General features: G+C 41.4%; 2 protein-coding genes across 4 annotated transcripts in view; one reads left to right on the top strand and one right to left on the bottom strand.

Moving 5' to 3' along the window:
• Positions 1-1,856: 1,856 nt before the first annotated feature.
• Positions 1,857-8,097, top strand: ccdc113 (coiled-coil domain containing 113). Its single transcript, XM_034223406.1, has 9 exons — positions 1,857-1,966; positions 2,464-2,599; positions 2,838-2,999; positions 3,079-3,228; positions 4,644-4,754; positions 4,882-4,977; positions 5,763-5,870; positions 7,426-7,581; positions 7,777-8,097. Exons 1-9 carry the CDS (start codon positions 1,875-1,877, stop codon positions 7,915-7,917), a joined length of 1,152 nt encoding a protein of 383 aa, XP_034079297.1. The 5' UTR covers positions 1,857-1,874; the 3' UTR covers positions 7,918-8,097.
• A 1,723-nt stretch (positions 8,098-9,820) lies between these two features.
• The window catches only part of srgap1a (SLIT-ROBO Rho GTPase activating protein 1a), a 113,335-nt gene continuing 97,920 nt past the window's right edge, over positions 9,821-25,235 (bottom strand). For 2 of the 3 annotated variants that reach the window (XM_034223314.1, XM_034223315.1), the window contains exons 18-22: positions 25,105-25,184; positions 20,180-20,360; positions 17,115-17,252; positions 13,348-13,747; positions 9,821-12,195 (exon numbers count right to left, since the gene is read on the bottom strand). In XM_034223314.1, coding sequence (XP_034079205.1) covers positions 11,788-12,195; positions 13,348-13,747; positions 17,115-17,252; positions 20,180-20,360; positions 25,105-25,184 — 1,207 coding nt within the window. In that variant the 3' untranslated portion in view covers positions 9,821-11,787. Of the gene's footprint in view, positions 12,196-13,282; positions 13,748-17,114; positions 17,253-20,179; positions 20,361-25,104; positions 25,185-25,235 lie in introns of all 3 variants that reach the window. The other variant, XM_034223316.1, reaches the window with a different exon arrangement.

Raw genomic sequence — 25,235 nt, 5'->3', positions numbered from 1 at the left:
CCTCCTCACAGTTAAAGCGACGCCCGGTTACAGAGAAACGAAACTGAAACTTTTACAGCGATAGAACAAAAAACAACAATGGTTGCCCTGTCTCCAAATGTATCGTGTATTTAAAGTAGCAGAGGCTGAAGATGTACTTAAAAGTAGGGTACTGTAGGTCATTCACTTCAGAAACACTTTAAGTTATATTCCATGTAATGCTCGTAACATCCCGATAACAATGAATAAATGAAATGCTTTGACAATAAATATATACAAATATGTCATCAAGAAGAAGAAAAGGAAATACTCTTTTAAGAAAAAGGCCTGCAATCAAAATGTTACTCAAGTAGTACAAAAGTATTAGAATCAAAACATAGCCTAGTACAAAAGTAAAAGTAGGCTACTGATTATGCAGATCGGCCCATTTCAGAATAATATATGTTTTGATCAATCGTTGTGTTTATCAAAGCTGGTAAAGGTGCAGCTAGTTTGAATGACTTTGTATACTGCAGGGTAGCTTGTGAATGTTACTCTAATCTAATCTACTCTAATTTACCTTTTTAAATGCCTCTGTGATGTGCTGCAACCCATTTTCCCCTTGGGGACTAATACACGAATACTACTACTACTACTCAAGGTGTAACTAAAGTCTTATTTAATTGTTGATTATATTTCACATCATTAATCCAAATCTGTAAAGTAACTAAAGGTATTTAATAAATGTAGTGGAGTAAAAGTACACTATTATAGGGGAGAGTTGAGCCATTTGTTTTGTTATGCTGTCCTCTAAGCAAGGATAAATGACACAGAGTAAAAATGAAAACACACACCTATAATTCAGGATGTCTCCTATCAATGGCAATGATACAAATTAATATTTGATCAAGGGCAGTGAAAATATTACTTCTTTAAAAAAAAAAGTCTTGTGGCTCAACTTGCCCCGGGTTAGGGGTAAGTTGATCCAGGTCAGGGGGTAAATTGAACCACGGTTCAAACCTGGGCATACCTACAACAAATCTTAAAGGTAACTATAAACAATAAATAACAAACCAAATACAAGCTTAGTTTTTCAAAAAAAAATGTTTTAACATGTTAAAAGGAAAAGTAATCATACAAATGGTGATACAATTTCATACATCTTACCAATCACACACAGGGTAAATTCAACTTTAAATGTAGCCTACAATGAGCTCTTATTATCAACTTGGCCTACTTTCAGTCATTTCTCCATTGAAAAACTGGCTCAACTTACCCCACGGTTCACTTTACCCCATAGCCACCATTTTAGAAAAAATAGCCTAGCAATCAAATTCAGTCTTCTTTAGCTTAATGGTTCACATGGTTTAATACGCTGCCAACACATCAACTTATACAATATATGTGTTTAAACCTGGATAATTTTTTTTGACATGACAGCCGATATAGCTGACATCTAGAACATTTACTTTGACAAGCAAAAAACGTTTTTTTGTAAAAATGTTTACTTAGCAGACCACAATGAGCATCTCTCTTTCACAGGCAATGAGAAATGAGTGGAGCTTGCATAATTTCTGGTCACTTGATTACAACTATAAGGCGTTGCCTGGTTACAGGGGGTGGTTCAATTTACCCACTGGCTCAATTTACCCCCTTCTCCCTACCTCTGAATTGTAGTTGGGAAGAAGTCCAAAGTAGCAACAAATTGAAATATTCAAGAAAAGCACAAGTATCTTGACTTAGTTACAACACTGTAAAGTAGTATAGAGAATACAAAAGGAATACATTACAGTTGAAATTGAACGTTTTTTGTATTATTCTTTGCGAAATTAACTGATTACAGAGGGTTAGGCGAGCCCCTGAAGGCATCACGAGCCCTAGCAACCACTACTAGAGTTACGTGTACCATAGCAACCATGGAGGGTGAGCTTTCGTTAATGGAAGAAAAAGGCAAAGAGGTCACTCAAGAACAGAAGGAACTCCTCTACAACCAAGTCAAAGAACTCAAGTAAGGAAAACATATACTCAACAACACCTTGTAGGTCAACCGTGAACTTTGTTAACCTAAAATTGGCTTTATTAGTTTGCCTATTTTGTTGCTAACAATGGGCTAACATTGCTAACAAGGTTGAACTAGCAATGTAGCTTAGTTAGTATTGAGAAAAATAGTTAATTTAGCATGGAAATGTTACAAGCTTAATGTAGCTTTCTATTTAGTCGTTTACTCATAACTGTTAGCTAAGAGTAGAGGAAGTACAGGCACAAACTTGGATAGGTTACTTACATTATGACATGTTGTTCAGGTCTTCTGCATTTTATTATGTTAACTACTACAAAATAACAAGTTGAGCTTCTGTTTTTCTTGATGAATTATCAGTAGTGAGTCAATAGCTTATATTTTACAGGTGTTTAAGTTAAAATGTTCACCTTACAAACCTTAAACTACAAACAAACCATTATCAAGCATTATCTTGACCTGACTATAAAAGTCACTTTTACCCCGAGATGTTCCAATGCAGCCCTCCTGGCAGAGATCGACATGTTGGAGCGGTTCATCGGTCGACTGGATCCTCAGGACCTGGTGTCTCAAGCTGGTGGGGACGATTCGGGGGCAGCAGGAGACTCCCAGCTGGAGGGTGGGGTAAGTTCTAACCAATGAGAACAAAACTCCTTTACTACTACAACACAAAAATCAAGATACGTAAATTATTCTTGAGTAAAGTCACTTAATACTTTCTGGGTTAAAAGTGTGATAGCTATTGCTTCATATTAACATATTAGCCTGCCACAATCTCAGGTACAATCCTGATTCTAAATATGTTGCCGGACAGATGACCTCTCTGCACTCCGCTTCTCATTTTGTAAATGTGCCTTGTCAGGGTGGTGGACCGAGGCGGAGGTCCCAGTCCAACATATCGGATCGCCTCCAGCAGCTGACCTTGGAACAGAAACTTTATGTGGCACAGAGAGAAGTAGCAGAGACACGACAGGACCAGGAGAAACTCAAACAGAGACATGACCAAATTCAGGACAACTACAAGGTTTTAATACACACTTGCACAAAAAAAACAATGCACGCCTACAAAAAATGTCCCCTGGTAACTCTGCTTGTATCTCCAGGCCTCTATGGAAGAAGCAGATTTGCGTCTTGCCGAAATCAGGAAGGCTAAGATCGACTTTGAACGCAGAATGGTCAAACCTATGAAGGACAAAAGGTTGGAAATGATGGAGCCCAACAAGCTGCTCCGGTACATCGAAGACAAGTCAAAGGTAAAAAATAGGGTTCTGTCTAATGACCTTTGAAAAGTAGCATAAACACTGTTTTTGAAACAAAACGTGGCTACTCATTTTAACTTGCAAAAGATGGCATTATGTTTGCAGTTGTTCAAAGTGTATAGTTTTAATTTACCTCTCATAATTCAAACATTTTATACAATTTCAAGATATTTAGATTTTATTCTGTTATTATTTTCGTCAAATGATGTCATGAAATGCCTCCTTTGTTGTCCTTTGTTTTCTTTCGTAACATAGAAACATTACTACGTAACATAGAAACATTACTACGTAACACAGAAACATTACTACGTAACTTAGAAACATTACTACGTAACACAGAAACATTACTACGTAACATAGAAACATTACTACGTAACATAGAAACATTACTACGTAACATAGAAACATTACTACGTAACACAGAAACATTACTACGTAACACAGAAACATTACTACGTAACATAGAAACATTACTACGTAACACAGAAACATTACTACGTAACACAGAAACATTACTACGTAACACAGAAACATTACTACGTAACATAGAAACATTACTACGTAACACAGAAACATTACTACGTAACACAGAAACATTACTACGTAACACAGAAACATTACTACGTAACACAGAAACATTACTACGTAACATAGAAACATTAATACGTAACATAGAAACATTACTACGTAACACAGAAACATTACTACGTAACACAGAAACATTACTACGTAACACAGAAACATTACTACGTAACACAGAAACATTACTACGTAACACAGAAACATTACTACGTAACATAGAAACATTACTACGTAACACAGAAACATTACTACGTAACACAGAAACATTACTACGTAACACAGAAACATTACTACGTAACACAGAAACATTACTACGTAACGTAGAAACATTACTACGTAACATAGAAACATTACTACGTAACATAGAAACATTACTACGTAACACAGAAACATTACTACGTAACATAGAAACATTACTACGTAACACAGAAACATTACTACGTAACATAGAAACATTACTACGTAACACTCCACTTCTACTAGCTAGTAGGCCAACACATTGCGTTTGATAGGCTAAGGGTGGAACATCTCTTAGCGGTTGACCAATCACAAAAGAGCAGGCCAGCTAACCAATCAGAGCAAACTGGGCTCTGGTTTCAGACAGAGGGTGAAAAGAAATGCTGCAGCACAGGCAGTATGAGAAAATCAAAGACCTTTTTGAACATTAAAGCATGGAAACATGTCACAGTAGAGGCACACAATATAAATATGAAACTGAAAATGAGCATAATAGGTTTCTTCCTCATGTTTTCTGTACTTTTACAACCCCTACCCATATTTACCATCCTCCAACTTTCATCCACATGATCTGCTCTGTTCACAAACAGGTCACACAGGTGGAGAAGTTGACTCGGAAGAACCATGCACTGAAGGTCCACGAGAAGAAGCTCCAGCAGCAGCTTCAACAGAAGAAAGAGACGGGGAAAGCCGAGTACGAGGTAGATGATGAGAGTGTGAGGGTTATAACCAGAGGGGCTAACAAGGCTAGAAAGAGTGTTACCAATGATGACCCATCATCATTGGGTGTCACTCTGCTTGTCAGTTACTGTGTGTTGTTTTTTGAAGATTTTTCAGGAGTACAGCGAGCAGAGAATAGACAAAAACCGGGATGAACTTCAAGTCAACAAGTTGAAAGTACAACGTGTCCTCAGTTCACACAAGGTAAGTCATTACAATGTGTGAGAGAGGTCGTTCTCTCTGTGTTGTCTAGTGTAGATAAATGAAATGTTGCAGTATAGCTTGACTTAGCTCCAGCTTCTAAATCTGCATGAGTGTGTTTTTTTCTATTGACTAAAAGGATATTCTACCAAAACTTCAGGTAAACAATAGTACCATGACAATTGTAATTGATACAATGAGATACGAATAGCATACATTACAATTATATAACAACAAATGAGAATAACATATATTAACGTATTCAGTTTTTCTAAAAACCTTTTCAGTTGTTTTATAAACTGAGTGATCAAATAACATAATTCAGTTCATGCATACATAATAATAAAGTTAATCAGATAGTGAAGAGCACCACCATCTGGATTGTCACAGTAACAACAAATATCTTTTATGTGTGGGATATTTCCCAATAAAAAAAAAAAAGGTTGGGACTTTTTCTTGTATCATGAACTATAATTACAAGAAATATTAATGACTTGTTAACAATTACAGTAGCAACGGGTTTTTTATGTTAACATTGTAAAATATACTTCCATAGCTTTGCTTGAAATACAGCAATAATAATGTTAAAGGTGTCCCCTCCAGTTTATGTGGTGTGTGTGTGTGTGTGTGTGTGTGTGTGTGTGTGTGTGTGTGTGTGTGTGTGTGTGTGTGTGTGTGTGTGTGTGTGTGTGTGTGTGTGTGTGTGTGTGTGTGTGTGTGGTGTGTGTGTGTGTGTGTGTGTGTGTGTGTGTGTGTGTGTGTGTGTGTGTGTGTGTGTGTGTCTTCAGGAGAAGCTGCAGAGTGTGACACGAGAGTCCACAGAGCTGAGCGATGACATCACCAAGAAGAAGCAGATGCTGGTCAAACTTGAGGAGGAGATCGTGCGCGCTGAGGAGGTTTGTCAGAGCGGCAGAGGGCATTGAATAATGCACGGCAGACCCAAAACCATGGAATCTGTTAATACTTCTATCCTCTTTTAAACTGTACTTCACTAGCAAGGACCACGCCACAACAGTATGATGTTATAGGTTTAATGAAGGAAGTAACAATGAATTGATATGGAGGCCGGGGGGTGATGAAATGATGATGGCGAATGGTCCTGGCAGAGGGAAACTCAAAATGGTGTTTAAATCTCCGTCATGATTTTGCTTGGGCTTATTACGGGACCCCAGATGGTTGCTAGAATGAGACATTTTAAAATATGAACTAGTTGAATAGGAGTGGAGACAGGTGGAGAGGATGAGGGGATGTAGGGACAAGGGAAGGGAGGGAGGAAGGGATGTCGGGATGAGGGATGAGGGATAAGGGATAAGGGATAAGGGATGAGGGATGAAAGGATTCGGGATGGACGGATAAGGATGTTGGGATGGAGGGATGTTGGGATGTCGGGAGAAGGGATGGAAGGAGAAGGGATGGAGGGATAAGGGATGGAAGGATAAGGGATGGAAGGAGAAGGGATGGAAGGAGAAGGGATGGAAGGAGAAGGGATGAATGGATGTAGGGAGGAATCGATGACGGGTCGATGGTTGGAGGGATGAAGGGGGTTTGGCTTAGGATGAGGAAGAAGTAGGAATGTATGAGTGGAAGGGAGAGGGAGGGTGGGTTGATAGAATGGAGACAAGCAATGGCTGGATGTTTGGCCGGATAGCAAGGCAAGGCAAGTTTATTTATATAGCACCTTTCAACACAAGGCAATTCAAAGTGCTTTACAAAAAATAAAGACATTAAGACCATTAAGAAACATATTATAAAATGATATATAAAAACACTCATTTAAAAGCAAAGATAAAAAGCAAAGTTAGTCAAAGTTACAGTGCAGTTTAAGATATGAATAGTTCAATTAAAAGCAGCGACAAAAAGAAAAGTCTTCAGCCTGGATTTAAAAGTAGTCAGAGTTGCAGCGGACCTGCAGGTTTCAGGGAGTTTGTTCCAGATATTTGGAGCATAATAACTGAACGCTGCTTTACCATGTTTAGTTCTGACTCTGGGGACAGAAAGCTGACCAGTCCCTGAAGACCTGAGAGATCTGGATGGTTCATAATTTAGCAGGAGGTCAGAAATGTATTTTGGGCCTAAACCATTCAGTGCTTTATAAACCAGCAGCAGTATTTTGAAATCTATTCTTTGACACACAGGAAGCCAGTGTAAAGACTTCAGAACAGGAGTGATGTGATCCACTTTCTTAGTGTTAGTGAGGACTCGAGCAGCGGCGTTCTGAATCAGCTGCAGCTTTCTAATAGATTTTTTAGTGAGACCTGTGAAGACACCATTGCAGTAGTCGAGTCTACTGAAGATAAAAGCATGGACAAGTTTTTCCAAATCCTGCTGTGACATTAGTCTTTTAATTGACATGCTCAGCTGGGAGTAGAGATGGGGTTGAGGCGTGGCCATGCTCCATAAACTTCATTTATCTCTTAGTTCTGTGAATGTACTTCGTTCCTTGTACTTCAGGAGCGTCTGAAGGCAGAGGCCCTCAACCAGCACCTGCGGCGCCAGATGACAGATTACCAGGCTCCTGGTATCACAGAGTACATGCAGGTCAAGGGCAAACACAAGAAGCAGCAGCAGAGCATTCACACTCTGGATAGAAAAATTGGGATCGCTGAGGTAAGTATTTCATTTTTCCCAAAGACCCGCTATCTTTGGAATTCTCTCCAGGACTCTCCGACACTTGATGATATGATTTGAAGTGTTGTTTATCTTCTTTTGTTTTATCATACCACACCCACTCATACCAGCTGCATAACAAACTGTTGCGAGAGGAACCAAAACAGTGGGCTCTCTCTTCTCTGTTTTCCCCAGATGGCCTTGAAGACCCGCTCTACAGTCCGCAGCGCACAGACAGCCTCTCTTCCTGCCGTGTGCAGAGCTGAGGCTGGAGCGAGACCTGCAGAGCAGCACATCCCAGTGAAGCTCCCGCACATAGCAGAACACCGCACATAGAGAACACCGCGCATAGAGAACACCGCACATAGAGAACACCGCACATAGAGAACACCGCACATAGAGAACACCGCGCATAGAGAACACCGCACATAGAGAACACCGCACATAGAGAACACCGCGCATAGAGAACACCGCACATAGAGAACACCGCACATAGAGAACACCGCACATAGAGAACACCGCGCATAGAGAACACATGGAGAACACATGGAGAACACATAGAGAACACATGGAGAACACATGGAGAACACATAGAGAACACATGGAGAACACATGGAGAACACATAGAGAACACATGGAGAACACATGGAGAACACATAGAGAACACATGGAGAACACATAGAGAACACATGGAGAACACATGGAGAACACATAGAGAACACATGGAGAACACATGGAGAACACATAGAGAACACATGGAGAACACATAGAGAACACATAGAGAACACATGGAGAACACATAGAGAACACATAGAGAACACATAGAGAACACCGCACATAGAGAACACCGCACATAGAGAACACCGCACATAGAGAACACCGCACATAGAGAACACATAGAGCGCACATAGAGAACACCGCACATAGAGCACCAGAGAAGGAGACTGTGCTACTGCTGCAAACACAATGGTGCTCTAGGAGGAGATTCAGGTGATAAGGTGGGGGATGTTACCTTGGTTGGCTATTGGCTAATGGTTACACAAACCAAAACATCGTTATGACATCACAAAGTTTCCAAAATCTGATCAGCTCATTTTCAGACAGGTTTTTATATAAAAGGATCAGGACACAAAGAAAGAGAATCTTTTTCCACAGAGGGGACACGTGTTTATGTATAAAAGACATGAAAAAGTGGATGTTGTATAATAGGTGACCTTTAATACTTTTTAGAAAGTGTTCGGGGAATACAACCTTGAAGTCTTAGTTTTCCCCCCTGTACAGGAGAGATGTTTGCATGAAGAATGAACTGTACTGTAGATCTTCTATTAATCTCAATCCACGCTCCATCAAGCCCTGTTGCCTCAATCACTAAACAATCATTGTATACTGAATTATTTTGATAAATGATGTATTCCTCACAGTGTATTGGTTACTATGCCATCACTATGATGTACTCAATTAATTACGTGTTTTATGCTCTATTGATGTGGTTTTTTTCAACTTGTTCACCCACTGTTGGGAATAAAGCTCACTGCAACGATCTTTGCATGAAATGAGATTTTAACTGGTTCTAATGATACATTTAAGCCTTTAAATCTTACTTACCTATTAATGTCATCGACTATTTTGCGTTTTGCCTTTGAAGTCATCTTTGCTGGGCCACAGTACTGACTTGTCTCCATTTATAGAACATGTGTCTAACTGCACTGATGGATATCTAAACTCTTAGAGATTATTTTGTTACCCTCTCCAGCGTTATGCAAATCCACAATTCTTGATTGTAGGTCTTCTGAGATCTCTTTTTTGCCAGGCATGGTTCACATCAGCAGATTGTGAACAGAAAATTAAATGTTTGAGAGCTTAATCCACACTTTCACAGAATAAAACGAGGTGTGCTAAGTCCTAACCAGATTAGCTTTTGTTTAAGTATAGGGGTTCAAATATTTTTTCCAACCTACACTGTGAATGTTTAAATTAGGTTTTAAATATGGACAAGCACAAGCAATCATTTGTGTTCATTCATTATTGCAATTCAGATGAAGATCAGACCTTGTTTTAGCACAAATGTAAACATAAATGCAGGTTATTACAAAGGGTTCTCTTGCCACACAAATGTTTGGATGTCATTCATTTTCTTGTAATGGGTTATGTAAGTTATGTATGTTAAGTAATCGGTTTCCATCACTGACAATAAGTAGCCGAATTTACTCAATATAAAATGCAAAAAATCACCTCAAACTCGACAAACTATTTCCTTTATTAGAAAGAAATCCTCGGAGGTATGAGCCCTCAGAGAACTCTACGTTATGATGTTACATGCCATATATACAGTTATATACATAAAAGTGCAATGTCACAATGGGTAAGCTGTTTATTTATGATTAACTCTGTCATACAACCGCTGTGAGAAAATGGCATTGTTACTAATTCATGTGTTTTCTTCTGCGTCGACGTGAACATTTAACAGAATGTCTGAAGTTCCTCTAAAACATTTTTAAAGGCACTTTCACAAGTACATACTACAGATGTAGGCCCTACATACTACAGCTTAAAGCCTACACAGGGCATGAGTCCTACTGTTGATGATAACAACATAGTGACAAAAGCACTTCTTCATTTTTTTTTTTACAACTGGCTTCATACTGTATCTCTGGATATTTATTCTACATCAAGTCGTTTCTACCCAGAAACAAAAATGGTCACAAAAATAATGAAAGTTAGTAAATCAGAAATGAATCATCTTTTTAATTATTATACACACACGTCAAAAATAGTGTAAACCTGCTATTAGAAAGTGTTGTGGGTGTTATTATGCGCAGCTAGACAAACAATCCCAGGAGGACATCCACCCAGTTTGTTTCTTCTCTACAAGTACTGAGGTTATTAAAAACTAAAGACATCAGGGTCGCAGTCACACAGTTGCCGCTCTGGCACAGACAGCTTTATGGGGCTACTGCATTTGCATGTAACTCTACACACACACTGGTTGTTCATCATTGATCCTGTTTTCTGCCACATGTCAAGCATTTAGAGGTGTCATCCACAAACGCAGAAAATCCAGGAGGACAATAAAAAAAGAAAAGAAATATTGACAGTCTCACCTGAACATAAAACAGACACAAGTTAGCAGTTAGCTTGTTTCAGGACAAGCATCTGGCTTTCACGCTAACAGTCATCAGGTCCATGGCTACCGGCAGCGCTCCCGCCATGAGTCTATACACACGGGACTATGAAGAACGGCTACATCATACAAGGAGGGACACCATCCATGCTGTGTACGGTCATATCTTTGGGTAGGTAAAGCCAAGCAAGGCGTAAAAGAAGCTATGCCGTGTTCCACATATAGCTTTGTTTAGTATACTCTAAAGGAGATCATTTGTCATCGTTTTTCACACTTTTGTTATACAGATGCAAAGGCTTAATTTATTATTAGGCTTATTGTATGCCTGAATTAAAAAATGCATCAAACATAGTGAAGTAGTGGTTTAATCCAATAGTCATATCTCCTTCCAGGCAATATGTTCAAAATAAATGTAAGTGAATCCAGCACGGAGGTGAAGTTTCTGAAACACAGGAGATGGTATGCCTTGGCAAAAGTAAGTGTGTACGCTAGTGAAGAAAACACGCTGCTATCAGTACTATCATCTATTAACAAAGTACCGTTAAGGGTTTCAATCAGTCCAACCTTCACACCCTTTCTCTCCAGGTAGTCACAGCAACTTAATAATATGTCTGGAATCAGTTAGTAAGGCCTTTCAACCAGTTCAAAACACCTTCACTGGCTCTGCTATAGGAGAGCAAAAAGTAAAACAAATCATAATCTGGAGTGAGACGCCACCGCTTCAGGTTCAGTGGTAAACGGGAGCTACATGCGGCGTGTTCAAAGTTCATGAATGTCTGTAAACTAAACTACCTTGTGTATATTTGTCTAAAATCATGAAGGAAGCCTCTGTGATTTGTTGTTTGAATGTCTTTACAAAACAGAAGGAAAAAAAAGTTAGATAATATTAACCTAAGCATATTAACACATAACTGGAGGTCTGTTAGCATACTCCTGTCCTCTTTATGATGCTTTCAAATGTATTTTCCTGTCCAGGTAATTTACACGTTCTCAGATAGTATGTTCTGTAAATCGATGAAGACATTGGTATCATTTTGCAGCTCCTGGAATTCGAGGGTTTTTGCTTTACATTTCCACCTCGGTGGTCACATGGTGCAGGACTTGTCCAAAGGGTCCTGAGCAGACGTGGGTGGAGGCGGCGAGGCCTGGCTGGTCTTGGGCAGGACCATGGGCTTGGGCCTCAGGGCGGGGGGTTTGAGTTGTACCCCCATGCGGGGCGCCACCAGGGGCTTGAAGGTGCTCATGGTGTCGCTGGAGGAGCTGGTGCTGCGGCGGATGGGCGGCTCCGTGTTGGCGGTGGACCTCAGCGTGACGCCGTGGATGGGGCTGAGGGACTCGCTGGAGCTGGCCGGCGTGGGACCCCCCCCGCTGCCCCCGGAGGTCTGCCGCTGCTCCAGGGTGTCCAGCACCACGTCGGGGGCGTGCTTGGCCGAGCTCTGTCTCTCCAGCTCGCGCAGCTCATTCAGGGCGGTGTTCATCGTCTCCTCTATGTCCTGTGGGAGAGAGAGAGAGAGGGGGGGTTTAGGGGGGGAGAAGAGACTGTAAGGGTGAGGGAGATGAGCAGCACACAGGAAGGCGGGGGGTAAAAAGGAGAGAAAACGGCCAAGACTTGAGAGTTGGAGAGGGTAGGGAACATACAAAGTGATGTTAACAGAGGACCACAGTGACAGATTTTCAAGAAAGCATGCATTATACATGCGGAGAGTTGGCAGAGACTCCGCACCTCTCGCTCTACATGCTAATGACTTCAAACAGTGAAGGAGATGCAGAAAACACTGATTATCTGAGCATGCTCGCAGTACGCAGACAGACAGCCCAGCAAAGTGACCTCTAATTCATGCTCTGTACAAATGTAATTCATGGATTCACTATTATATTACGTATGTGACAAAAAATGACATCCAGTCTTCCAATCTGCAGGAATGTTTGTATTAAAGATCCCTATGATACTGTTTTTCATTACCTTATTATAGGTCTCAGATATATACAAAACGTCTCTGAAGTGTTTGGCTCGAAATACTGTTTCCAAAGTGCTGATTCTCTGTCTGTTACTTTAGATGGAAACAAGGAGCCCCTCCCCACGCCCCGCTGAGAGATATTTGGTTAAAAAGAACACAATGGTGCTCTAGGAGGAGATTCAGGTGATAAGGTGGGGGGGTACCTTGGTTGGTGATTGGCTAATGGTTACACAAGCCAACAAATCGTTATGACATCATAAAGTGGCCAAAATCTGATCAGCTCATTTTCAGACAGGTTTTTATGTAAATGGTTCAGGATAGAAAAGTGAGCGAATCTTTTTTCCTGAAACTTTCAGAATCTCTTTCCACAGAGGGGGGGGGGACATGTTGATGTATAAAACACAGGAAAAAGTGGATTTTGCATAATAGTTGACCTTCAATATATATTTTGTGATATTGTGTTTTTGTGTGCCTATAACCTATGCCTATAGTAGATGTGATGCTATGAGTCCCAGTGTACAGCTATGCTCCCTGCTGTCTGCCTGTGCAGCTAGCCTTTAGCGTGTAGTTAGCACACGAACACTAGCAGCCAGAGGAAGCAGAAGACTGACTAAGTGTTTACAGGGCGGGGCAGGGCTTTGATGGTGGAGGGAGCTGCGGTCGGGTCGCTGCTCGTCCCGCGCTGACCTGTGCGATGGTCTCCGGGTCCAGGGGCTTGCCACCGTGGTGGTGGAGGTGGTGGGGGTCACCGAAGGCCTTGTACTGGCCCGAAGAGGTGGAGCGGCGGATCGGGGGGCTCTCCATCTTCTTCAGAGACTCGTGGCGGCTGATGTTGGTCAGGCTGCCGTGCCCGGTGCGGCGGCGGCGCTCCGGGCTGTCCATGGGGAGGTGGGACCGAGTCCGCAGCATGTCCCGCGGGCTGAAGTGGCCCAGAACTGGGGAGCCCATCTCAGGGGTCCCTCCATGTCCTCCGTGACCTCCATGTCCTCCGTGACCTCCGTGTCCGTGCTGGGAGGGGTGCACCATGACATCATTGGGGCGGGCAGGGGGCCTCCGAGAAGGGGGTTCTGATCTTTTCTTGTGCCGGCTGGAATAGACGGGTGGGACAGAGCGGAAACAACAAAGCTAATTATTTATTTATTCCATACAGTTTTTGTCTTTTAACATTGTATCCCATAATGGCATATAGCTAGATATTAAACCTTTTTTTTCTGCCAAGGAGGTTGTGTTCTTGGAACATTTTGTCCATCTGTGTAACATTGTGAGAAAGGGCAAATGTGCTGCCTTATATTGGAGTCAAAATATTTGTTACATCTATACGTGAAAGTGTGCAAAAAACGTGTGAAACAGAAAACGGCAATACAAAAAAAACACCTTTAAACAATTCATGTTGTTACAACACTACGACTTGAAGCTCAAAACCACACAACAAGTTGTAAAAAGTACTTAAGAAATACAATTATCCAAGAGGCACACAAATGCTCCATTGGGCTTGGGGAATAACTGTGCACTCTAGTTTTTGGACTAACACAAATATAAACCTTTCATTATTTAAGGGATGCATTTGGCTCTCATTTTGAAACTACAGTAATCCTTCAGACATGAACATCCTCCAAACCTTAGCACAATATGCAGAAATGAATCCTTGTCAATTGGAAAAACAAAGAGTCATCAGTGGTGATGTCAGGGCTTGAAGCTTATTTACAGATCAGGTAGAGCAGAGCTGGCTCGCAGCCAGAGGAGGAGGCCTGAGGTTTTTCAGGGCTCCAAAACAGGCTTCCCGGGGGAAGATACACATTTTGAGAAACGGAGCTGAACATGAAGGCATCAGTCATATTTATGACTAACAGCTCTACAGTAGCTACAGATACAGGAGATGTACACATTAGAAGCAGATATTATCACTTCAGTCTAAAAGATAAATGATTGAAGTTACCTGATAATCATGTCATGATTCTCCTTTTTCTTTTAGAATAATAATTTCTGCCATGGCAACAACTTGACACAATAAATAAATAACATTTCAAAGATGATACACGGTAGATTAACTATTTTAATAAGGCATTATTGTTTTTGGTGAAAAAGCAGTGAATGACTTATCCTTTAATCACTTTGCTGCAATGGCTTCATTTGGGAGTTTACGTCTGTCTAATGAACGCCCGCACAGCCATTATCATTAAGTCTTACAGACAGCTTCATCCCCGCGCTGAACTAAAAGCAGTAATGAGTACGGATATGAAGGAGCTCAGGGAATGGAACTGCAGCTCTTCAAGCAAAGCCACTGTTATCCCAACATTTCCTCTTAGAAAACTATGAATCTATAGAAACCACAAAGTCTCAGAAGGTTCTTATGTAAGAATCTGAAAATATGTACCTGCTTTGCAAAACACACTAAATATTTATAAATGTGCACACAATATACTTCTTGACGGTACTTTGACTATATAACCACCACGGCCCCTAGTAGACCCCCACACACACAACAACACAGACTATAACACTCCTTGTTGTTAACCACAAACTATGTGCCATATATATATGCCGTTAATAACTGCAATATATACCTGGCTGCTAAATCCTCAGAACTGAACAGGATGTGTTTTTTGTAAATTGTGTAACTTTTTTTACTACAATATGTTTTTTGTATCTTTAATATTTTGTTATGCATTCTTCTTAGGTAACATTAAGCTGTCTTTGGCTCTTTTCTGCTGTAACAATGTAGATGTCCCCTCTGTGGGATGAATAAAGGTATCCTGATACTAACAGCTACTGATGATAGGTTAGACACTGGAAAATAAAGACTCATTGGTGGCTGGTGTGCCTGGCAACAGAAAACATTATTTTTTTTCTGACTGCAGTGAGAAATCTGGATTGGTAAACAACTGTAGGAACCACTGACAGCCTGCAGGGGGGGCAGTCTGCATACAAAACACCTGTGTGTCCAACAACAGGCCCTGCCACCTACTCTGCCAACACACTGACAGACCACCCTTTGGCTATTGGTCCATGCCTGATAATAATGTATATCACAAGGGATTCTGGGAGTTCCCTTTTGTTGAAAATGAAAAAAAGGATCATCTGTAGTAGGTGGTTTATAATCAAATAATAATGCATCCTCTCCACTATAACAGTCACTAACTTAACTGCATTGTTTACTAACACTCGCTGATGCCAGCGCTACGAGACCTCCTGTCTGGCGAGAATGCTACGAGTGGAAAATATCTAAATAAAGCTCAGGATCTAAATGATTCAGCACATTTGAGGATTGTTTGAATAGAAGAGCAGTCGGGCGGGGGGGATGGAGATGCAGATGAAGGTGGAAGTCACCTGGGAGCTGTTGACAGGTAGACGGCTTCATTAAGGCTCATGTGAAAAATACGGTTCATTGAGACGCTCACACATTCCTGCAGTGGTGTAAACGCTGCTTCTAGTATGAATCATCAACATTTCAACAGTGAAGTGCAGGGTGGGAGTATGGCTCTGAATAAAACAGCATTTGTATTTGGCAAGGGCCGGTAGCAGACACGCTTCAAGGTCGCCTACTCCACCGGCAGAAACGCAGTGATGAAGAGGGAAGACAAAACTCTGGCTCGCCCCCAGCTCCCGCTGCCAAAAAGTCTGAGGTGTGACTGGATATGTGTGTGCCATGCCTCCCTGTGCAAATACAGTATGTTCCAGTGTGACTAGCTCATACCAGCTGGGATTTAATCATTCATCTATGTCATAATGCTTTGATAAAATATAGCAAGAGAAGTCCTCTAGTGGCAGTGGCTGAAAGGGTGAGCTGAAGCGATGGGATGACAGGAGGAGGCAGCATGTGTTTCACTGAGGATTGGGTGCTTAGTCATTTAACAGGCACATCAGATGTATGCTGTTGAATTGCAATAAGGGAAACAACATTCTTTTGACCAATATAAGTGCTTTTTAAGAGTCGAGTTGGTATTGACACCTAAAGCTATTTCTATATCATTGTTTCTGATTTGTTTTTTATGTCTTACATGTAGTATGTTGCATTGTTGTAGTAGCCTGGGACTTGAGATTTGTATTTTTTAAAAACTACCCTGTAGCTATTGTGCATATGAAAATAAAGCCTTTAAACCGTTAGCCGTTTTAGGTGACACAAAACTAAAGCCCACTCAGACAGGCAGCAGGACTGTCAGTTGTTATTGGATTGGGTTGCCTTTAATTAGATAAAGCTGATAGAAAAATGTGTGCTGTTTTTACATTTGACACGGTGGGATACCTTGATAATATGGATATTGTCGAAATAATCAATTAAACCTTATGCATTGTTGAATGCAGTTATCCTAAATACCCATCTCTATATTTGCATAGTTATTCTAAAAATATTGCAAGAATATTTAAGCACTTTGGTAAACATATTTGCTTTTTTCTTGTTAGGTATTGTCAATTCTTATGCACACAATACACATAAGAATCCGTGGGGAACCAACCTGGTGATATAGGCCTCAGAGATCCTGATGTCAGAGGGCGAGCCCAAGTCTTTCCCCGAGCATTTCTCCTCTCCGGCGTGGCCGCTGCTGGCCTCGCTGTCAGGCTTCTGACTCAGAGTGTCTGAGAAACTGTCATCCCTGAGCACAGGGACACAGAGTGACATTGAGACATGGAAAGAGCAAGCGGAAGTGACAGAAAAGACGGAAAAAAGACTAAAAAAGACTAAATCAGCAAACCAGTCCATCTTTCATATTTGCATGGTTCTTAGATGACAGTATTTGATATCAGTTTTCTGTGAGTCAGCATGTCTCCCTCCCCCCAGCCTCAAGGTCCCCAGAGTCAGATGAGTCATATTCCGGTGATATACTGTGACACGCACATGCCCACACACAAGCCAGCTGAGTGGGTTTCAGTGAGGTGTGTGAGCGGATGCAGGTTCCTGTCAGGTGGCAGCAATCAGAGCCTCTGATGATGTGTACTATCCGACATAAAAACACACTTACTTATTGAGTGACTATCCGCATGAAAGCACACACAGAGAGGCAAAGCAAGGACGAGCACCTATCCAGCGGTAAACAACATTTTGAGAAAGTTTCTGCGAGACTTCCTGTGCTGGAGTGGGTCTCTCAGATGTTTTATTCTGGGCTCTTTTATTGGACAAGTGAAGATCACAACCCTGTGTGCTCTCACACTCCTCTGCCTGCTCTGTTTAAGTAGAGAGCAGGATGTTACTACGCAGGGGCACAACCCGTACAGCTGTAAATCCCCCCCCCCTGCTCTTTCATTAACTAAGAGGACACCCCACCAGGTGAATTATTGATAGAGGGACATTGACGGCAGGGGAAGGAACAGAAGAGGAAGGGAAGGAATTCTAAATGGCCGTTTAGTCGGCCAGCTACTAAGTGATTGGAGTGATTTTGCTCAGGTCCTAACGAGACAGTGAATCCAGTCCATTAGGCAGAAACGGTCCAAACCGCTGTATGCTCGTTATAGCTGAGAATGACTGAAGGGCTGGTTGAGCACTCTAGAGGTGGAGAGAGCTCCAAAGAGACAGCAGCGCTCAGGACAAACATGTCTTAAGGTCCTTGATGCATGAGCCGATGGCCCATAACCTCCTATAGAGGTAAATCAATAAGGACAAGTGTGTTGTTTAACCATCAGAGATCTCATCAGGGAGAGCTGTTCCTTAAAGCATATCTAAGGCTCTGATTGGAGTAAGGGGGGGGGATGTTTCTTCAGTGTACCACCTGTAGGATTTTTTGTAATTATGTGATGACAAAAGACCTTCTTCACAAAGAATGATAACCTAAAATATATTGTTAGAATAATCGTTTTAACTCAAGTGGATTGCAGAGTCCACGCCACAACTCTAAAGACAAACTATATTGCTGGGATTGCTTTAAGAAAACAATTAAATGAAAGACAAACAGTGACAGCCAATCAAAATCCATCCCAAAACGAAGGTAAGGCAAATAAGTGTACTTATTGTAATTATAAGTGACTCACTTTTAAATGGTTTTCTTAATCGTATGATTTATATCCTAATCTTACTTTCTTTCTCTTGGCAGCGTACAGCAGTAACAGGTGTAGCTTGTGTGTGAGGCCAGAGTTTACAGTAGGGTATTGTTCATCAGGCTGGATGCTAACATTGTTAACGTGTATATTTATCCTTCTGGTCTCATTCTTGGTGTGGACGGCCCTTTAGATCAGTGGTTCTCAAACTTTTTTCACTCATGTACCCCCTTTGAAAAAAAAATTCAGCCAAGCACCCCCTGATCAGCGCAAAAACTATTTGTTAGGGACAAAATGCCTATATAAAGAGGTACAGTACAGTGCTGCACCATCAGTTTCTGATTTATTAAAACAACAACCTCGTAACTGAGAAACACTTAAATGCTACATTTCAAATGTTTACAATCCATCACTAAATTCATGGCAAACCAATTTTAACATCATGCAATAACACTAAGACGACATTAGTTGCATGGGAAACATGGGTTTGTGCTTCACTGAGGATCTTTGTCATTCTGACAGGGAGGCTAACTGCAGTTATTACACTTCGCGTTTTGAAATATGTGTAACTCATATAACTTCATATAAAACCCACACTGCTCAAACTTCCTTACTTTTCCTAAAATTGGTATTTTTATTTATTTTGGGGCGTGGGGAATGAAGAGAAAATGATATATGAGCATTTTATGAGCATGGGATTTTGACCCCTCATATAAACATATGCATAATGCTATACTTTGCGGCCACACGCCGTTGCCAAGCAACGCTTATTGTTTAGGTCCTTTGATAAGCAGGCAGTCATATCATTAGCTAGAACTAGCTAGATCTGATAGATTTGGACATAAACGTGACGCGAGAGAGGGATCAGAGATCAGATCAGCTGCTGCTGACGGAGAACACGCAGCTCTGCATGATCACAGCTCCGCCGCTGTGACGGACCGTTGAGCGGAGCAAAATACACTAAGAGTTAGACCTAACACACTTAGCTATTTTATCTACTCTGGAACTAGCTATACTAGTTATACATGTATTTATTCTTTACTGTCGGGTCACTTATTACAGGTTCAGTGAGCTGCACAAGCCTGACGAGCTGTCAGGAGAGGGAGAGGAAAAGAGAGCACCCCGTTTATTGTTCCCATTTTATTATCCAGAATTACTGTAAACATTTAAATCTCACGTACCCCCTGCAGTACTCCAATGTACCCCTAGGGGTCCGCGTACCCCCATTTGAGAACCACTGCTTTAGAGTGTTGAGTCTGTGAGGCTTTACTGAAGCAAAGGTTTACTTTGAGCTAAATGCTAATATCAGCATGCTAACACGCTCAAAGTGACATGATTTTTTGCAGGAGTAATGTTAACCATGTTAAGCACCGGAGCATGTGCAAGTTAGCGGAATATAATAGTTATAAAGAAAAAATACATTTGTATCTTGATGTTGGTGCTAGATAAAAAAAAGAACCAAAGATAGTACAATGGCTTTCTCTCATGAGCTTGATGCTGATAGGATACATTGATTTTCACATCTTAAATGACGCTCGATGAAAACACTCACATGTCTTGGACCACGATGTACTGGTGTGGCACCAGGCCATCGATGCCGTTGTGCCGCCCCTCCCACCAGTCTTCTGACGCCCGCTGATACAGCAGCAGGGAGGCGCCCTTCTTGAAAGACAACTCTCGGGAAGAGCGCCCGACGTAGTCAAACTTGGCGATGGCTTCAATGGGCTCACCCTCTGCCAACGGAGAGAGAGGATTACACAGGTCAGGTATGTCAGACAGGGCAAAAACATCGAGTAGAGTCGGCTATTATCGCATGTGCAGACATTTTTAATGATTGACACAGGTGGTGCTATCGTATGAGATCAAAAATGCTGACTTGTTGGCTTGACTGCAGGAGAGTCACGTCTAAAACCAGCATGTTTGTGCATGAGCAGCCAGTTGGATATATTAGTATTTGTCATTAGTAACCCTGCTCTACAACGGTAGGCCCTGAGGACCTTTAGTAGGATATTTATAGGAGCTTGTGAGAGGAGATCTATATGACTGAGGGGCATGTCAGTCACTGAATGGATCATTCGGCTGGGCCATAACTGTACCAGTAGAGCCCTGGATCAGTGACATGGCAAATGAACACGAAGAACACTAGGCTAGAAGCTACAGAAGGTAGTATTATTATTGCTTGCTGTCATTTTCCGATGATTGCTTCATAACTCTTTGTTTTATCTGCATGTATATTTTGCTGTCTTATGCTTTATGTTTATATTCTCTTTTAAATGCAATTCCTTTGACTTTTTATTTGAATTTACGGCTTCTGTTTTTATCGTCTTTTCAATGGAATCTTAACGTCTGATGTATGTCTTTCCATTCCCTTTTAAAAGCAATCTGAATCTGAATTTCCATTTGTGTGATAACTATACAAACAAAAGAGTATTGTCAGTGATGGATAGAGCAGATACAATTATTATGTATTGGCAGTAATTATTCTCTCCAAGTCCATAGTTTATGAAATCCCTTTCTTATATTCATGTCAACATCTGTGATTTCTACAGCCACAGTCGACTCCTTATAAAAAAAGGTACACGTCTCTGAGCCCAATATGCAAGCTCTACAGCAACACCGGTCTAAAAATAGCTTTTTATTTCTCCCTCACTCCTACCTCTGCCCTCCTCCCATCTCACTTTAAGTCAGAAGGACCCCCTGAACAGACCTCAGCCTCAACTAACAGCCGCTCTCTTTATACACCGGCTAAATGGATGAAGCTTTTATCGGCTGTGAAAAGCCATCATGGTATATCTTTCACAGGAACTGGAAGTAATTCCCAGAGAGACCGCGAGAGAGAGGAAATACAGGCGGAGATTTCCTTATTTCTCCTGGTGTCAGATTCAACCTGATCTACTCCTATTATTTATTCATCTTCCAATCTTTAACTTGCCACCTTCTTAGCTTCATTTGGTTGAAAGGATTGACAGGGTGGATGTGACGTGAATTCAATAAAATGTGACAAGCAGGAATTTACTGTCAGAATTAATGTGGCTTCACTGCAGCGGACGAGGCTGTTAATAAAGTGACAGGGCCCTTTTGGGATTTCTATTCCTGGCTTTTTTCTCCATGTCTTTCCCTAACTTCAACCAATCACACACACACACACACACACACACACACACACACACACACACACACACACACACACACACACACACACACACCACACACACACACACACCACACACACACACACACACACACACACACACACACACACACACACACACACACACACACACCACACACACACACACACACACACACACACACACACACAACCACACACACACACACCACACACACACCACACACACACACACACACACACCACACACACACACACACACACACACACACACACACACACACCACACACACACACCACACACACACACAACACACACACACACACACACACACACACACCACACACACACACACACACACACACACACACACACACACACACACACACACACACACACACACACACACACACACAACACAGCAGTGACGTGGCTGCTGCTGAACACTGACGGCTATAAACTGAAATCTTGGTGGATTTTCTCTTTCATGTTGTGCTATAATAACTGAGAATCACTTTAGATACAACATCCAAGTTACACACAAAGAGACACACACTGCGACTGTGTGAGCTGGAGGCCTGTGGTTTAAGAGATACAAACTGTCAGATGTCTTACACAAGCCAGTGGAGCAGAGTCAGGGTGAATGTTGCTCTACTTGTTCCTACATAGATAGATATAGGGGAGCAGAAGCCTGTTTTAAGATATGTTTAAACTCATTACAGGAGAGTGTATAAAACCATTTATCTTCCTTTCTCTCCTATCCTCCCTTTTCCCAGAAGACAAATATTCATCCATGGTGTTTGCAGCTACAAAGAGAGCAGGAGCCTTCATGCTGGACATAAAGAGATGAAATTGCTTTAGATGTGGCTCTTTATGGTGAAAAAAGATGACCTTTCCTCTACAATGAAGAACACTGACCTTTCACAATAACTGCACGCCTGCCTGGAGCACTTGACAACAAGGACGTCATGCTACACTCCTGCAAAGTGATAACTAATCAATGTCCTGGATAATTCACCTCTGACCTTATTGCGGATTTACCAGCAGATAGAACATCAATGTATTGATGCTGTGCGTGAATTGCCACTCTGAAACTGGCAGTTCATCTCCAGGCGTGACAGCAGCGGTCCATGAGACCGTCATGTGGGACAACCCCGAGCAGAAATATGCTGAGGCACAATGACAGCATGCTGATGTTGAGCAGGTATAATGTTCATCCATACATAGTTTAGCAGGTTAGCATGCTTACATTTGACAGTAGTTAGGTGCAGCTGAGGTTGATGGAAGGTCATCATTTTCTTTAGGTATTATTTGGTCATGAAATGTATTGACAAGATTATGTCGCTATGTGAAATGAAAAGAATAACCAACAGTGTTACAGTCAATCTAAAGAGGGACATGTAGGATGTAGAATGTAGGCCAAATAACTAGAAGTAAATATGTTGACCTCATGGTAGCGCTTGAAATAAAAGTCAAGCGACCAAATAATTAAGTAGGTACCAAACTTATGAATGTCCGTACAAACTTTCATTGCAAATTAAAAGGTCTGTAATGGAATTAAATGAGGGTCGAAAAATGGCCCTATGTTTTATAATGCAACTGACCTCACACAATCTTTATCATGTGCAAAATATCACACGAAAACTTTGACCATATGGTGGCGCTTAAGGAACAAATTAGAATATAATTAAAGTCTGTAGGTTTAATCCTCTGGGAACCATACATGTCTGTACAGTCGTCCATGGCAAATTAAAGGCCTGTAATTACGTGAGTTGCATATACTGAGGCTAAGCTGTATTCTGACACAATCTATATCATCCACATTTACCTCTATGATATAACAATCATTGATCTTAGCATTTACTTTGTTGTATTCTCGTTGTAAATCATTTTGCCAGAGAGGGATACTTTAATGCCTCCGCCTGTCCGTCTTGTGTCCACTTACTTTAAGGGCACACATTTTGAGCCTTGAGAAGAGACTATTTCTGTGTCAAGTGCTGGTAAGCAAACAGGAAAAGTGGTTTCCTTGTGTGTCTGAATCCAAATGAGGTCATGGGGATTTAAAAATAACTGACGACAATAACTTGACCACAGTTCAAGACTCCGCAGGGAGGGACAGGATTCAGTGAGGACATCCTCCCCGTCCGCTCAGAGAAGCTTTTGGAACAAAACCATGGTACCAAGGGATTTCTGGAAAACATAATCCTCTATTAATTACTCAAAGAGTTGATAGCTGCCATCTGTGTTTTGCAGTGGGAATCTTTCAAAGTTTCCTCTAATCAGATGTCCCTTTTTATAAAGGACATCCAGTTGATGACTTTCATTTGGAAGCAGTGATGAACAGCTGATGTAGTGAGATCAGATCAACCAGATGTTCATACTATGTCAATGGGGCCTGATGACATGTGGTGACAGGGAGCCCCTAAAAATCATCTCAGGGTGTCAAAGGAGACAGGATTTGGGCACTTGTTACCATGGAAACAGGTCTAGGGGAAGTCTGCTTCTAAGATATGAAGCTTGGGCTCTCTTGTCATAGCTGCAGCTTTATTGTGTTTTTCTGCTTTTGCACAGCAGTGAATGATCCCGGTTGATATTTTGGTTTCAACCAACTCACTCATTTGATTCAGATCGAACTATTTCTAATTATTTCAATCAAATGAATGAAAAACATGTAAGATTACATGAATGCACAGTATCCCACCATGTCTAAGAGAAGTCTTTTGTGAGTTTGTTTTTTCATCATATTTCTCTTGGACATAGAAATGTAGTTAAATGTAGAGAAAACACAGACGTTTATAATTTGGAACGTTATTTTAAACCTGGAACCTTTGACACACACTTTGACATACATTTTCTATTATTTTACGGAAACCAAGGTAGTTGACCATTTTAACCCAAGAATGTGACCCTAAGAAAACAAAGCCTCTCTCCCAAAAGGGGTCCAGTTAGTGTTGACCACCCTGGATTTGAATAGGGGGATGTGGAAGTGTCCCAAGGCCTCGAGGGAGAAGCAGAATCATTAGAATATGAATGGCTGTCCATCACTGTGAGCCCAGTTCCCTGGCCCTTCAAGGATACAGCATTTAACAGACTGAAAGGCAGGATTAGCTGCTGGATTCAACCCTCCCAAGACCAAGGACAGGGGAGAGTTTATACGGATTTAAGTATTTCATTCTATGATTGAGTGAGTGTTCAGGCGTGATAATGAAGTTGAATTCATGTGATGTTCATAAATGATACCGATCACAATACGGATGGAAAGCAATGGTGCAAAATGACATCATTACATACATATTGAAGTAGTGTGTTGTTGTATGACATGCATACAGATATGTTTGTTACTCACCGTCCTCGCTGGTGTGTGTTTCTGTCCCTCCCTCATTTTCCACTTCCTCCAGGGCTCCGTGCTCACTGTAGGGGCTTTCACTGTGGGGGGGACAACATGCAAAGGGTCAGAGTCACAGCCAAGGCGATGCA

The sequence above is a fragment of the Gymnodraco acuticeps genome, unplaced genomic scaffold (assembly GCF_902827175.1).
Source record: "Gymnodraco acuticeps unplaced genomic scaffold, fGymAcu1.1, whole genome shotgun sequence".
NCBI lineage: Eukaryota > Metazoa > Chordata > Actinopteri > Perciformes > Bathydraconidae > Gymnodraco > Gymnodraco acuticeps.
The sequence above is the reverse complement of the archived record's forward strand: the minus strand, read 5'-3'. Positions and strand labels throughout refer to the sequence as shown.